The sequence below is a fragment of the Mesoplodon densirostris genome, chromosome 9 (genome assembly GCF_025265405.1).
Source record: "Mesoplodon densirostris isolate mMesDen1 chromosome 9, mMesDen1 primary haplotype, whole genome shotgun sequence".
NCBI classification, from domain to species: Eukaryota; Metazoa; Chordata; class Mammalia; order Artiodactyla; family Ziphiidae; genus Mesoplodon; species Mesoplodon densirostris.
This window is the reverse complement of record NC_082669.1, coordinates 48,002,568-48,017,843: the sequence shown is the minus strand read 5'-3', so window position 1 is coordinate 48,017,843 and position 15,276 is coordinate 48,002,568. Positions and strand designations below refer to the sequence as shown.

General features: G+C 38.2%; 1 protein-coding gene across 1 annotated transcript; it reads left to right on the top strand.

Moving 5' to 3' along the window:
• Positions 1 to 251: 251 nt before the first annotated feature.
• LOC132495768 (melanoma-associated antigen 8-like) lies at positions 252 to 1,063 on the top strand (the record flags this gene model as incomplete). Its single annotated transcript, XM_060107708.1, is given in 2 exon segments — positions 252 to 540; positions 543 to 1,063. Coding segments are annotated over 2 exon segments (810 nt in total), but the record flags the coding sequence as incomplete, so codon positions are not given.
• Positions 1,064 to 15,276: the final 14,213 nt, after the last annotated feature.

Here is a 15,276-nt window from a genome sequence, read left to right as displayed (position 1 = left end):
CCACCCAGGAGGACCGCCCCTGTGAGGCCCGAGGGCACCCCTCAAAAGAAAACCTGTCCGTGGTCCCTGTCACCCCTGCCCACACTCCTGTCAGTGGCCAGACCCCAGTCATCATGCCCCTGGTCGAGATGAGTGAGCTCCACAAGCCTGAGGCAGACCTTCAGGACCCAGTGGAGGCGCAGCTGTTCGGGGCTGAGGGGGAGGAGGCCGCATCCCCCTCGTCCTCCTCCCCCTCTTGTTAATCTGTCCTGTTCCTGGGCACCCTGGAGGAGGTGGCTGATGCTGGGGAACCCAGTCCCCCCCAGAGCCCCTCGCCCACTGCCCTGGCCACCACTCCATGGAGCCAATCTGAAGACAACGGCCTCAGCACCCAAGATGAGGAAGGGCCGAGCACCTGGCATGACCAGGAAGATGCCGAGTCGTTGCTCCAAGATGCACTACATGTGAAGGTGGCTGACCTGGTAGGGTTCCTGCTCCTCAAATATCGCACAAAGGAGCCTACCACAAAGGCAGAAACGTTGACTATCCTCAAAGATTACCAGGACACTTCCCCGTGGTCTTCAGCTGAGCCTCCGAGTGCATGCAGCTGGTCTTTGGCCTCGCCGTGAAGGAAGTGGACCCCAGCAATCACTCCTATGTCCTCGTCCCCAACCTGGGCCTCACTTATGATGGGATGCTGAGTGACGGGCAGAGCATGCCCAAGACCGGCCTCCTGGTGTTGCTCCTGGGCCTGATCCTCCTGGAGGACGACTTTGTTGCCCCTGCGGAGGAGGTCTGGGGAGCACTTAGCAAGATGGGTGTGTGTGCCAGGAGGTAGCACTGCATCTATGGGGAGCCCAGGGAGCTCCTCACCAAAGTGTGGGTGCAGGAGGGCTACCTGGAGTACCGGCAGGTGCCCCACAGCGACCCCGCCCGCTACAAGTTCCTGTGGGTTCCCCGGGTCCACACAAAGACCAGCAAGTGGCAGGTTCTGGAGTATCTGCTCAGGGTCAATAGCTTGGATCCCAGGTCCTTCCCATCCCTGTCTGCAGAAGCTGTGAGAGATGAGGAAGAGGGAGCCTGAGCCAGAGCAGCAGCCAGGCTCCTTCCAGGCCCATGTCCAGCAGCTTCTCCTGTGGGACAGGAAAGGAGGCTGATCCTTCACTCTGAGTTTGAAGAGGGAGCAGTCAGCCTTCTAAGTAGTGAGGGCCCAGGCAAGTTGGGGGAACACACTGTGTAGCATCTTTGTGTTCCTGTTCTCTACGATGACATGGAAATTCATCTGTTTCCTTTAGTGATTTTTCAAATGTTGTTCTTTTTAATAGAAGATTTTTTAAATGCCAATACATTTTATTTTTTATACAATTTTTAAAGGTTACATTCAATTTATAGTTATTACCAAATACTGGCTATATTCCCCATGTTGTACAATACATCCTTGTAGCTTGTCTTACATCCAAAGTTTGTGCCTCCCACTCCTCCATCCCTGTAGTGCCCCTCCCTCATCCCTACTGATAACCAATAGTTTGTTCTCTGTATCTTTGAGTCTGCTTCTTTTTTGTTATATTCACTAGTTTGTTGTATTTTTTAGATTCCACATATGAGTGATATCGTGCAGTATTTGTTGTTCTCTGACTTATTTCACTTAGCATATTGCCCTCCAAGTCCATCCATCTTGTTGCAAAAGGCAAAAGTTTGTTCCTTGTCTATGGCTGAGTAGTAGTCCATTGTACACATATAGTACCTGTTCTTTATCCATTCATCTGTCGATGGACACTTAGGTAGCTTCCATGTCTTTTCAATTGTAAATAATGCTGCTATGAGCATTGGGGTGCATGCATCTTTTTGAATTAGTGGGGTTTTGGGGGGATATATACCCAGGAGTGGAATTGGTGGATCATATGGTAGTTCTGTTTTTAGTTTTTTGAGAAACCTCCATACTGTTTTCCACAGTGGCTGCACCAATCTACATTCCCCCAACAGTGTATAAGGGTTCCCTTTTCTCCACATCCTTGCCTACATTTGTTATTTGTGTTCTTTTTGATGACAGCCATTCTGACAGGTGTGAGCTGATATCTCTTTGAGGTTTTGATTTGCAGTTGTTTGATGATTAGTGATGTGGAGGATCATTTCATGTACCTGTTGGCCATCTGCATTTTCTCTTTGGAAAAATGTCTATTCAGTTCTTCTGCCCATGTTTTTAATCGGGTTGTTTGTTTTCTTCATGTTGAGCTGTATGAGCTGTTTATACATGTTGGATATTAATCCTTCATCAGTCATTTCAGCTGCAAATATTTTCTCCCATTCAATAGGTTGTTTTTTAGTTTTGTCAATGGTTTCCTTTGTTGTGCAAAAAAGCTTTTAAGTTTAGTTAGGTCCCATTTTTTTATTTTTGCTTTTACTTCTTTTCCTTAGGAGATAGATCCAAAAAAATATTGCTGCGATTTATGTCAAAGAGTGTTCTGCCTATGTTTCCCTCTAGGAGTTTTATAGTATCCAGTCTTACATTTAGGCCTTTACTTTATTTTGCATTTATTTTTGTATATGGTGCTAGACAATACTCTAATTTCATTCTTTTACATGCAGCTTTTCAGTTCTCTCAGCACCACTTATTGAAGAGACTGTCTTTTCTCCATTGTATACTGTAATCCTGCCTCCTTTGTTGTAGATTAATTGACCATAGGTGCGTGGGTTTATTTCTTGCTTTCTATCCTGTTCCATTGATCTATTTGTCTGGTTTTGTGCCAGTACCATACTGTTTTGACTACTGTAGCTTTGTACTGCAGTCTGAAGTCAGGGAGCATGATCCCTCCAGCTCTGTTGTTCTTTCTCAAGATTGTTTTGGCTATTCAGGGTCTTTTGTGTTTCCATAGAAAATTTAAAATTATTTGTTCAAGTTCTGTGAAAAATGCCACTGGTATTTAATAGGAATTGCATTGACTGAAGTTCTGTAGGTTGACTTGAGTAGTATGGTCATTTTAACAATATTGATGCTTCCAATTCAAGAATGCCATGTATCTTCCATCTGTTTGTGTTATCTTCAGTTTCTTTCATTACTGTCATAGTTTTCAGTGTACAGGTCTTTTGCCTCCTTAGGTAGGTTTATTCCTAGGTATTCTATCCTTTTGATGCAATGGTAAATGAGATTGTTTCCTTAGTTTCTCTTTCTGATACTTTGTTGTTAGTGTATACAAATGCAACAGATTTCTGTATATTAATAATAGTATTTAATAAGCTTCAGTTTCTAAGTTTGTGAATGGTATTGATCACATATATTTGTACTTATCCAATTCAAGACTGAATTTTGCTATTTGTAAAATCAATTGGGAAACATTCCGTCATAGTTTGCGATCCCAAATTAGATAACACAGCACTGGAGTAGGAATTTACTTGGAAATGTGAAAGTAATTAGCAGTACAATTAACGGCCACCCTGTTGTTCCTTGGGACCCCACGTCATCGGCTCAGTGGTGCGTGCCCTGCTGTGGGACTGTCCTGTGCCCATCATAGGGCAGGGGCAGGCCCTGGGCATGTGGGCCAGAGGGGGAGGGGCTACCCTGGGGGGAGCAGGCATTGCTGGCGCCCATCGTCCTGGTGAGAGGCCACCTGCGAGGCTCTCAGGAAGGGAGAGGTGGAGGCTCTCAGGAAGGTGGAGGGCTGCCGGGTGGGGTGTAGCAGAGGCACCTTGTTGGGGACCCTGGGAGGGGGCAGTGGGACCCGTTGGCTCCAGTGGCCATTAGAAGTTCCTCTCTGTGTTATCATGCTCTCTGTTCAATGGTTTCAGTCAATGTTGCTCTTCAATAAATTTCACTGAAAGTTTAAAAAAAAAAAATTTCTAGTATAAGCCTACAGGAATCTTACGGGCTAGCACAGTTGTCTTTTCCAGTAATAAAGGAGCAAATGATAAGAGACTTTAGCATCTTAATTTAGTAATAACATTGAAGGCATTAACTACTTTGATACAGAACCTAATCTCAAGATTTTTGTACATTCAAATACTTATAAGCTAATGAATTAATCTCTCAGTTACATTTAAAATGTCTTCTCACCATCATCACATTTACTCCTTGCTAGCTCTGAGCGATCATTAGAGTTAAGATTCAGTTAAGAAGCATTAGAGTTAAGTTAGTAACTGTGAGAAAGAGAAATATTATTAATAATTCTTCTAAATGAGAACACCACTTGCTCAACCTTTGGAAGTTGTTCTTCAGTGATTATTCAATTCTATTCAGATTGTAGGAGAATTGTATGAAATCTACATAAATATTACAAAAAAACTCTCATCTTTTCAAACATGAATAAAAATGGGGCAGAATCTTTACATGCATTAATGGATCATATAGACCTATTGCTTCTATAATTTATTTCCTATCCTGGTGTTTGCTATTAATTTGAATCATGAGTAATTTATAATGCTATCATGGGTTTCTGGTTTAAGATGACAAATTTGGCATAAATATTACCTCTTCTTACTCATAAGTTTAGAACATCTTGCAGATTTTATAAAAGCATAGAATGCCGGAACAAAGCAAACTAGAATCTTGTGGAAAAATTCAAAAAGCTATACAGGAAAGTCACAGTCCAAGTATGAAGTGAGTATTCAAACCAAAATAAGAAGTCAGCAGGCTTGAGGAAGAATAACGGAATGGATACCAAGAAATACAATGAATGAATGAGATGAAAATAATAAAGATATGGTGAGGAAGGGAAACACTTTTTCCTTCCAAAAAGAGAAATGAAAGGCAATAGACATCCCAGAGAAAATAAAGCTGCATAAGAAAAGTATGGGGGAGAATGTAAAAAATTAAAACACGATCTGATTTTGAGAAATCAGTAAATGGTGTATATTATTTCTTTCTACAGTTTACTGGCCATAAATCAGCTGAGGCAAGCTGCAGTGGTAACTAGAAACTTAGATTAGCTGTATTAAAAAAAAGTTTGGGGCTTCCCTGGTGGCGCAGTGGTTGAGAGTCCGCCTGCTGATGCAGGGGACATGGGTTCGTGCCCCGGTCCGGGAAGATCCCACATGCTGTGGAGTGGCTAGGCCCGTGAGCCATGGCCGCTGAGCTGTGCGTCCAGAGCCTGTGTTCTGCAGCGGGAGAGGCCGCAACAGTGAGAGGCCCACGTACCGCAAAAAAAAAAAAAAAAAAGTTTGATGAGCATCTAGTTCCTATCTTATACAGTTACTGTGGAATAGTAACAGTTTAAAATCTTATTTTTTATTCCATCATTCACTGATATATTTTGAATGCCTACTTTGCAAGATGATGGTATTACAATTTTCCCACCTCTCCTCAGTCTATCTTCCAGTTCTTCCACCTGTACATTGTATTTTTATTTCAAGATTGGTAATATTTACATTCTATTCAATAATAATAATAAATTTTCTGTCTTTTGAATATTGGTTAATTATAAAGGTTTATAGCCCATAACAGCACTTATCTCATTATAACTATATAAATATTGTTCATTACAGAGCCACATATTATTCTATTATTATATTCTTTTTCAGTTCTACTTGCACTTCATAGAGGAGAATGTTTAATGGATTTTCATATCTAACTCTTTAATCAGTTTGAACAGCAAAGAGAATGTTACACATCAATCAATAAATAGATAGCTAGTTGGGACTTCCCTGGTGGCACACTGATTAAGAATCTGCCTGTCAACGCAGGGGACATGGATTCGATCCCTGGTCTGGGAAGATCCCACATGGCACGGGGCAACTAAGCCCGTGCGCCGCAACTACTGAGCCCACGAGCTGCAACTACTGAAGCCCACATGCCTAGAGCCCATGCTCCGCAACAAGAGAAGACACCGCAATGAGAAGTCCATGCATCTCAATGACGAGTAGCCCCTGCTAGCCACAACTAGAGAGAGCCCGTGTGCGGCAGCAAAGACCCAACACAGCCAAAAAAAAAAAAAAAAAAAGATAGCTAGCTAGCTAGACAGACAGACAAACAGACCCTTGGGGATCTGTAGGACTATAACAGAAATTTTAACATTCTTGTCATCAGAGTCCCAAGAGAAGATAAAAATGATGGGGCCGGAGATATCATAGTATAGACATAGATATAGATATATAGATATAATACAAATGTATAGATATACCACAAACACACATACATGCACAAAAATATATATAATGTAATATAGCAACTACAAAAAAGTTATACAGAATACACTTGAAAACAAAAGAGATAAATCTAAATGGTAATCTAAAAATGCAAATCAAACATCAAAATTTGATGGAGACAGCTAAAGCAGTGTTGAGAGTAAAACTTCTAGCACTAAATGTGTATGTGTGTGTGTGTGTGTGTGTGCATATATATGTCATATATATACTTGTTTAGAGAGCTAACAGATTAAAAATCTTAAGGATTACACTTTTAAATATTTTTAAATATATCTATACATGTATATATGTTTAGGTATTATGTATAAATGTACCTATGTATATGTATTATATAGAAATCTATATATAATACATAACAGATACATTTTAGAAATATATTAGAGAGATATCATATGATATCCCTTATATGTGGAATTTTTAAAAAAAATGATACAAATGAACTTATTTACAAAACAGAAACAGACTCACAGACTTAGAAAAGAACTTATGGTTACCAGTGGGGAAGCGGGGTGGGGGGGAAGGGATAGTTAGGGAGTTTAGGATTGACATGCACACACTGCTATATTTAAAATGGATAACTAACAAGGGAACTCTGCTCAATATTATGTAACAACTTAAATGGGAAAAGAATCTGAAAAAGAATAGATACATTTATGTGTATAACTAAATCACTGCTGTACACCTGAAACTAACAAAATATTGATAATTAACTATACTCCAATATAAAATAAAAAGTTAAATATATATATGTAAAAGTATAATTCTTAAGGTTTTTGATCTAATAACTCTAAACAACAAATTTGTATAAGAATGACCTTATGTTTTGATTGGTTAGGAAAACTAAACTGATACATTCAGTTTCAAAGGCTGATTGTGTGTGATATTAATTGTTGTCCTGATTCTTGTTGCCTTGTGAATGTTTAAAATGTCCTAGGTCTTTTCATGGAACTGCAGTAATGGAGATACACTGTAAGTTGAGATTTCATGCATGAAAAGGGTCTATCTACCGAAAACAATTTAACCAAACCTCTTTCTCTATATTCTTTATGCCATCATCATCTTTCTCCTACCATCATTATAGTCATTGATGGCTATGGATTCTGCCAAGAACAACTCAACAAATTGGACACAGAAGCCACTAAGCTCAGAGAATTCAAATGAGTGTACTAATAACTAAAGCATCAAGAACATGAAGACGTTCTCAGGACCATGAAGCAAGCTCAATTAGAGTATAATGGAGGAAAGCAATGGATAAAACTTCGGTGCTTACAAACTAACATTGACTATCACCACTGTGTATCCTGGAATAAAAATTTGATCCTAGAGAAAACTGAAGAATCTGAATAAAGTCTGTAGTTTTTTTAATAGTAAAGTACCAATGCTAATTGCTCATTTTGACAAATGTGCTTTGGTTAGGTACGATGTCAATATAAAGGGAAAATGGATGAAGAACATTCAGGAATTGTCTGTACTTTCTTTGTAACTTTTTTACAAGTCGAAAATATTCCACAATGTAAAGTGTATTAATAAAAAATTAACATTGAAATCTTGTGTACAAAGACTTAGTAGTAACGGCTTTGAAGCATGAAGTCATTTTAGTGAAGACTCAGAATACACAGATCAGGAGCAATGTAGACTTAAAGGACATATGCCAGAACAGACTGAACCAACTTCTTTAGTCATACTGGTTAAAGATCATCACCACTTTCTAAGTGGTATATCCAGAATGAAATCAGAATATATCACGTTTTAAACAATTTCACATAGATAATACAGTGCATTAATTTAATGTCAGATTAGTAAATACTTTGAAGTCGCCTATGTTTGCCATATGCACTAGAAATGGATACAAAGAATCTTCAAAATTCCCACAAAGGGCTTCCCTGGTGGTGCAGTGGTTGAGAGTCCGCCTGCCGATGCAGGGGACATGGGTTCGTGCCCCGGTCCTGGAAGATCCCACATGCCGCGGAGCAGCTGGGCCTGTGAGCCATGGCCGCTGAGCCCGCGTGACCGGAGCCTGTGCTCCGCAACGGGAGAGGGCACAACAGTGAGAGGCCCGAGTACCGCAAAAAAAAAAAAAAATTCCCACAAAAAAGGAACATTTGTATGCTAATATGAAGAAGGCTAAGGAAAACTCTGTAGAATACTTTTACTAAATGTAGACTGTCTTTAATCTCTGAAGTGAAGTATAAAGAATATGAAGCCCGTGTGGCAGGCCAAGTAGTTTAAATTAAGTTTTACTTGCAGTCTAAATTCAATTTTCCTCCAGGCTGAATAAAGTCCCATAAAGGTGAAATCTCTTCAAGTCACCATATTATTTTTAAAGCACAGATTACAGCTCCTTTCAGGAAAAAAAAAATCATGAGTCCAGAAAAGAAAGCCTTGGGTTCCTTGCACTGATGTTTTCCTATAAAACACAAAAACGTGAGATGGCTGGCTGGTCATTGTCCAGCCACTGTCGATAAACCTGTTACTGCTTCTATGGCCTCAGTATGCTGTTAGAAAGTACCTACAATGTGATTCAAAAGTTAGAAAACATGAAATTGTGGCCAAGTAGTATTTGGCATTATTCTGTTCCTTCAGGGGATTGGAAGGTAAGCAAAATTAGTATCAGCCTACAACACCCTTGCCCATTACAGTGTGAATTTGTGGAGGATTGTTCCCTGTGTATTTTGAGGGATCAGCTCTCAAATGCATAGTTCTGAGTTAACATTTTTTTAATTCTAGACAATTACTGGAAGTAGAAATAATGAGGAAAAGATGATTACAATTAAAAAAAAAACAAGGCTAGGTATTCAATTTTGTTTTCTTCATAATTAAATGTAAAAGAAACTCCAGAGTAAATGCTGTAAAATATTAGAACTAAGTAGCATAGGTAGATATCATACAAATTGAGATAATTTGCATTTAGAGACTGTAATTTTTCTCCCCTAATTACAGCAGATTCTACTACATAAAGAATGAGTAAAATAAAGAACTAGTCTTGGCTGGAATGTATTCCATCAATAATACTTATTGGAACTAAGCTTGCTATTTAGAAGCCTTCTCAGGAAGAGTCAACCCTACACATAATACTTATGTCTTTAGATCAGGTTACTATGATGAACAAGTATAAGAGGGTCAACAATGACTTTATGAACATGCAGTTTTATATAGGCACATGCTCTATACCTCTGATTTGAAAGAGATTTGCATATATCTAAAATCATTAAGGTTGTATTCTTCAAAACATCTATGCAGAAATATTAGACCAGGGTTTTCCATAGGAAAAGCTAATGTAAATTTCAGAGTTTTTTTTTTTTTAACTGTAATTAATTTTTCTCGGACTGTTTTTCAGTGAGAAAAAGGATCTTCTATGTATCTGTACACCTTGATTTGAATATGCAATAGAGACGTATCTTAATGCTAATATTGGGTCAAGGATAACAATGCTTAGAGTGAAAGAGATATACTAAACCACATCCTACATATAATTTGAACCACAGTAAATGAATGCACTGTCTAATATGTATTAGTTATAACCATTCACCAGGAGCTAAGTACGAAATGACAAAAACGAATCAACTAAAATTTCTACTATAATGCATTCCATTATAATCGAGAAACATATTTTGAGTCATCATTTTTTTAATATTTAAGAAAGTAAATTCATTCTTCAAGCCATAATTCCTGGGTTATTCTTATATATAATGCATATAGCCTACTTGCATAGTAATTGTAACAATGATGAATATGTTTACTTCTTTCTCTCATGCTCAAAAATACCTTCCTTCTTTTCTTTTGGACTTCCTCTTTCTTTAGGTTCAAACTAATAGATTTTTCTTATTCCTTCCTGTGCACTACTTTAATTCAGTTTTGAATTGCTCAGATATCTTAGTCTTTAGAGAAAAGATTGAAATTTGTAAAAGATTATGTCTATTACACAATGTTGAACCAATTGCAGTCTGCAAAGTATATGTTGACAGCTCCCAAGGGAAGGAGGAAGTAACTTGATACTATCTGGATGGAGGACAAGACAAAACAAATCAAGAAGAACGGCAAACCCATGCAGGCATAAAGAACACCAATCAGTGATCAGAAGTGGAGACTTGGAATCAGGACCCAGGCAGGTTGGACACAAGGGGAGGCACTATGAAGCATTAGTTTTCTTGTCAATTAAAAGTAGCAATATTGGGCCTCCCTGGTGGCGCAGTGGTTGAGAGTCCGCCTGCCGATGCAGGGGATACGGGTTCGTGCCCCGGTCTGGGAGGATCCCATATGCCGCGGAGCGGCTGGGCCCGTGAGCCATGGCCGCTGGGCCTGCGCATCCGGAGCCTGTGCTCCGCAACGGGAGAGGCCACAACAGTGAGAGGCCCGCATACCGCAAAAAAAAAAAAAAAAAAAAAAAGTAGCAATATTGTCTATCTCATTAGTTTATTACAGGGATAAAGTGAGATGACCTTTTAAAAACTCTTAGCACATTATTTGTGTGGCACATACTAACCCTCTGATAGTAGCCAACAATTAGTTAAGAGTAGTAACCATGTTAAGGCAGACAAGAACGGACCCATTAAGTAGCAAAATTGATCCTAGGATTATTTTCTGCACCTTTTAAAAAAATCTAGTTGATTGGAATATTCCCTCTCTATGTCCATTGACACAAAATGACTATCATTTCCATGTCATTATTGATTATATTTTCCTCCAGACCCAAGGCTTTGAAATATCAATACCTTGATAACTCTAAAGCTTCTCTCTCCAGCTTTGATATTCCTTCTGGAATATATATTCAATTTCCTATTTAGTTTATCCACTTGGGTGTATATAGACTTTCAGGTGGTCCCCAAGATCCTCACTTCCTGGCTTTCATGCCCTTGTAGAATCCCCTCCCCTTGAGTATGGGCAGGACTGTGACTTGAATATGGCATATCACTCTTGTGATTATGTTACATTATGTAAGACTAGCTGATTGCTCTAGAGTCTTGCTCTCCTCGTTGATTTTAAAGAAGCGAGATTCCATAACTTCTAAGGCTGCAAGGAAAGGAAGTCTGCCAACAATCTGAGTGAGCTTGGAAGCAGATCCTTCCCCAATCAAGCTGCCAGATGAGAACCCAGATGGCTCATAGCTTATTTCCAGGCTTGCAGAGAATCCAGCTAAGCCACAGCAAGACACTCCAATCCCACAGAAAACTGTGAAATAATAAATTTGGGTTGTTTTAAGTCACTAAGTTTGTGATGATTTGTCATGCAGCATAGAAAATAAATACAGTGATCTAACAGGCATCTTCTCATACATTTATCCTGTCCAAAATAGAGTGTTGACCCCTTTGCCATTCAAAACAGCATCTCTTCTAATGTTCCATAACTAAGGTAATGGCCCCACCATTTACCCAGCTGATCAAGTAAAACCTCTTAGAAACATTCTTGATGCCTTTGTTCCTCTTGGACTCAAAATCCTATCAGCCTTAATTACGTCCTGAGTAGGAATACTACTTCTTATAGTCATTTGGTTCCATCCATCATGAATTCTCGCCTGGGCTACTGTAATAGCTTCTTTTCTTCAATTCTTATCCCTCTAGAGTCTGTTTCCACACCACAGCCAGAGAAGTTCTTTAACAGGTAAATAATTTATCGATTCCCTGCTCTTAAGCCTTCTAACCGTACCTATGACACTTGGAACAAAACCCAAAGCATTTATATAACTTGTGGTCCCAAATAATCTAGCCCATGGATAACTCTCATCTCATAGCCTGCCTTTCCTTCCCTCATTAGTCTTTCTCTAGCCACACTGATCTTCTTGCCAATTCCTGAACACTCCAAGCAAATTCTCTATGATAGTCCTTTAATTGTCCTTTCTATCTGAAATGATTTTTACCTTAAATATTCTCACAACTTGTTCTTTTTTATTCAAACTTCTACTCACATGTTATCTCCTCATACGGGCCTTTTATGAATAACCTATCTAAGGTATAAAACTGCATGACTCCCATTTCACTTATCTTACTAAAACTATCATTATCATTTGTTTATCCATTTATATTCTCTCTTCTCAGTAGAATGTAAGTAACACAATGCTAGATAACTTGTTGGGTTTGCCCATTTCTGTATTCTAGAACACTATATGGCACAAAGTAAGCAGTTGATAAATTTGGCATAAAATTGCAGTTGAAACCATTTTGGAATCCTTTCAGAAAAGGTATTATGTCACAGTGTTTTAGAAGTTCAGATTATCTCAGAGAAAAGCACAAGAGTACCTTTCACATTTTCATTGAATATTTAATGCTAGCTAATCACAAGACTATATTCTGTCTTCATCTTTTTGTATTGTTTTCAGAAATTATGTACGTGAGCTATCCTCATGAAGTGATGAGTATCCCAAACTGCAGCTCTTGACTTCTCTGCCAGCTATATATCCACAATCATTTTTTACTCTCTATTGTGTATCTAATACAAAGAAATAAAAAATAGTGTGGCAGAAAACTAAAATAACTTATTCCACAAGTATGTTAACAGTGAGTGTAAAAGTCAGGTCTGTAATATTATCTGACAGAGGCCAGAGACTGTATTCATGGGAGATCTGCTTGGGGTAACTCAATCCATCATACTGCCATTGTTTGACAGTCACAGGCAAGAAATGCCTCGGAACTGCAAATGAATCTTCTCACTAACAATTCACAGCAATTTGCAGAATGTTGGATTTGGCACATTTTCTTCACATATGTTCCATATGTTACAATAAAAAGTAGCTACTTTTAATGTTGTTCATATTTTATACAAGATGATATTTGCTAACAATGTGTTAATGAGTTGAATCAAATAATTCTTCCCTTCCTTGATGAGCCACTGCTTTGCTCCTGGAGGAATGGGTAGCTTAGATGATTGATAACAGAATCCACAACCTTTCACCCCCAAGCCACCAATTTGAACCCAGCCTAGTTGAGCAACGAGAGACATTTGTTTCCATAGGCAGCTCGTCAGAGGTTTGCATGAAATGAATGGGTAGTATATATTTGCTTAGTGGACCTGAAATGATAGTTACTCTCAATCAGAAATATATTCTGCTGTGAGTAAATGCCTAGATTATCATTATTCTAATATCCTTTTCTCAATGCCCTAAAGTTAATATTCAGTTTCTGACTAGAATTTTACTGAGATAAATTTATATTCAGTGTTTTCGATGTTCTCAGCATTAAATAATTTTTATTTTAGATTTTTAATAATTAAAACTTAAATGTATTATGGTAACAAACCAAATATGCATGTAATAATTAAGGTTTTGCCTTAGATTTGTTTTCATTTCTCAGAAGTTGGGATGTCACCTTCTGAAAAATTTAAATAGCCTTTATATTACTTTAAGTTAATGTAATAATTAATGAATTTAAAGGTAAACTCACAGAAGAATGTTTTCTGAAGACGTTTTAAGGTAAGGGAGATTACATTTTCCTCTATTAGACTGGTGATCCAATGGATGAGTTAGAAGTGAGTCAGGCTAATTGGGCCCTCCTTTTTCCTAGAAGCTATCAAAATATATGTAATGGGAAAAAGTTATTTTCACTTTTTTAAAAGTGAAAATGATCTTTTAAAAGGTAATTTTAAAATGTATGCTATAAAACTGATGCATAGAGGTAGACCCCAGACATCAAGAGGTGGTAAAATGTATATGACTAATTATCTACTCCAAAGATGAAACTTATGACACACTACATACTTCTCAAATGAGTGGTCCTTTACTTGGGTATTTAAGACTCACAATTAATGTTCAACTACATAAGGGAAGTTGTAGTGTCCCCTCCTGGCCCCATAATCCAACTAAGATCCCTGACTAAAGAGGGGACTTTAGAGTGATAGGCTCTCACTCCAGATAGAGATTAGTTCAATCTAATGGCTTAGAAAAGGAGTCGCCAATGCCCTAACAGTCATTTCTTGTCTGTATAATAGAAACAGATGTGTTAGCAGATCCCAGAAAAAGCAACATTAGTTCAGGCTGAGTCCAGATTACGGTACTTGAGACTTTTCCTGGGGTGGCCATTAGAGGCCCTCTTCTGCAGTGGTCAGCTCTGTGATTTCACCATTTCTGTGAGTGATCAGGCAACTGAGGACCAGATAGAATTATCTCTATAAAGGTGCCTGGGTGTCGAGGGGATGGGCACCAATCCCTAAAGCACATCAGTGATGATCAGTCAACTATGTTGGATTCAGCAGACAAAGACATTAAGGAAGCTATTTTAAATATATTTAAAGCAGAAAAGTAAAATGTTTATTTCATTTAAATCAGAAAATAATGAGTAAGGAGAAAGAGAACCCAGCAGGGTAGTGAAAACAATAAAAAATGCCGAAGTTGAACTGAAAATTCAATAATTTAAATGAAAAATTGCTGGAGATAGTGGAAGAAATTGTTAAAGAATGTAAAGACTGATTAATAGAAATTATTCAAAATGAACAGTGAATAAACTGAAAAATAATGAACAGAGCTGCAATGACCTGTGGGACAATATCAAACAGTATAACAACAGGACTCTCTAAAAGAAAGTAGAAGGAGACCTGGGCAGAAAAATATTTAATGCAAATGGCAAACATTTTGCAAGTTTTTGGGGGAAGAACATAAGCTCAAAGATTCAAGAAGGTCAGCAACTCCCAAGAAATGTAAATATAAAAGAAACCATGAACTTCTGTTGAATTTTGTCAAGAGATTTTTCTATGAAAAGTATATATACAGCAAAAACAATAACTATATATGTATATATATATATGGTATTTTTAAGAGTCTCCTTTGTTTGAAGTATAGAGAGTCCCTATACTCACTATAATGGTTAAGGTTGTCATTAGAGCTATTTTAAAATATAAAATATACTGTGTCCTTCTTGGCACACAGTAGGGTAAGTATTACAGTTAAGTATGGACATGTGACTTGCTTTTTCTAATAAAGTTAGGTGTGAACACGTGACCTGCTTTTACTAATCAAGTTGGGTGTAGTCATGTGACTTGTTTTTTCTAATAAAATATGAGTGAAAATGACATGTGTTACCTTTCCTGCTGTGGCCGTGATCATGGAAGCATAAATCAACCTGGTGCAGACCGCCTCCTACCAACTTCCACTGGGTGTGTGTCATGAGCAAGAAATTTTTTTTAATATTAAGTACTTGATGTTTAGGGGTTATTCATTACCAGGGAATAACCTAGCCT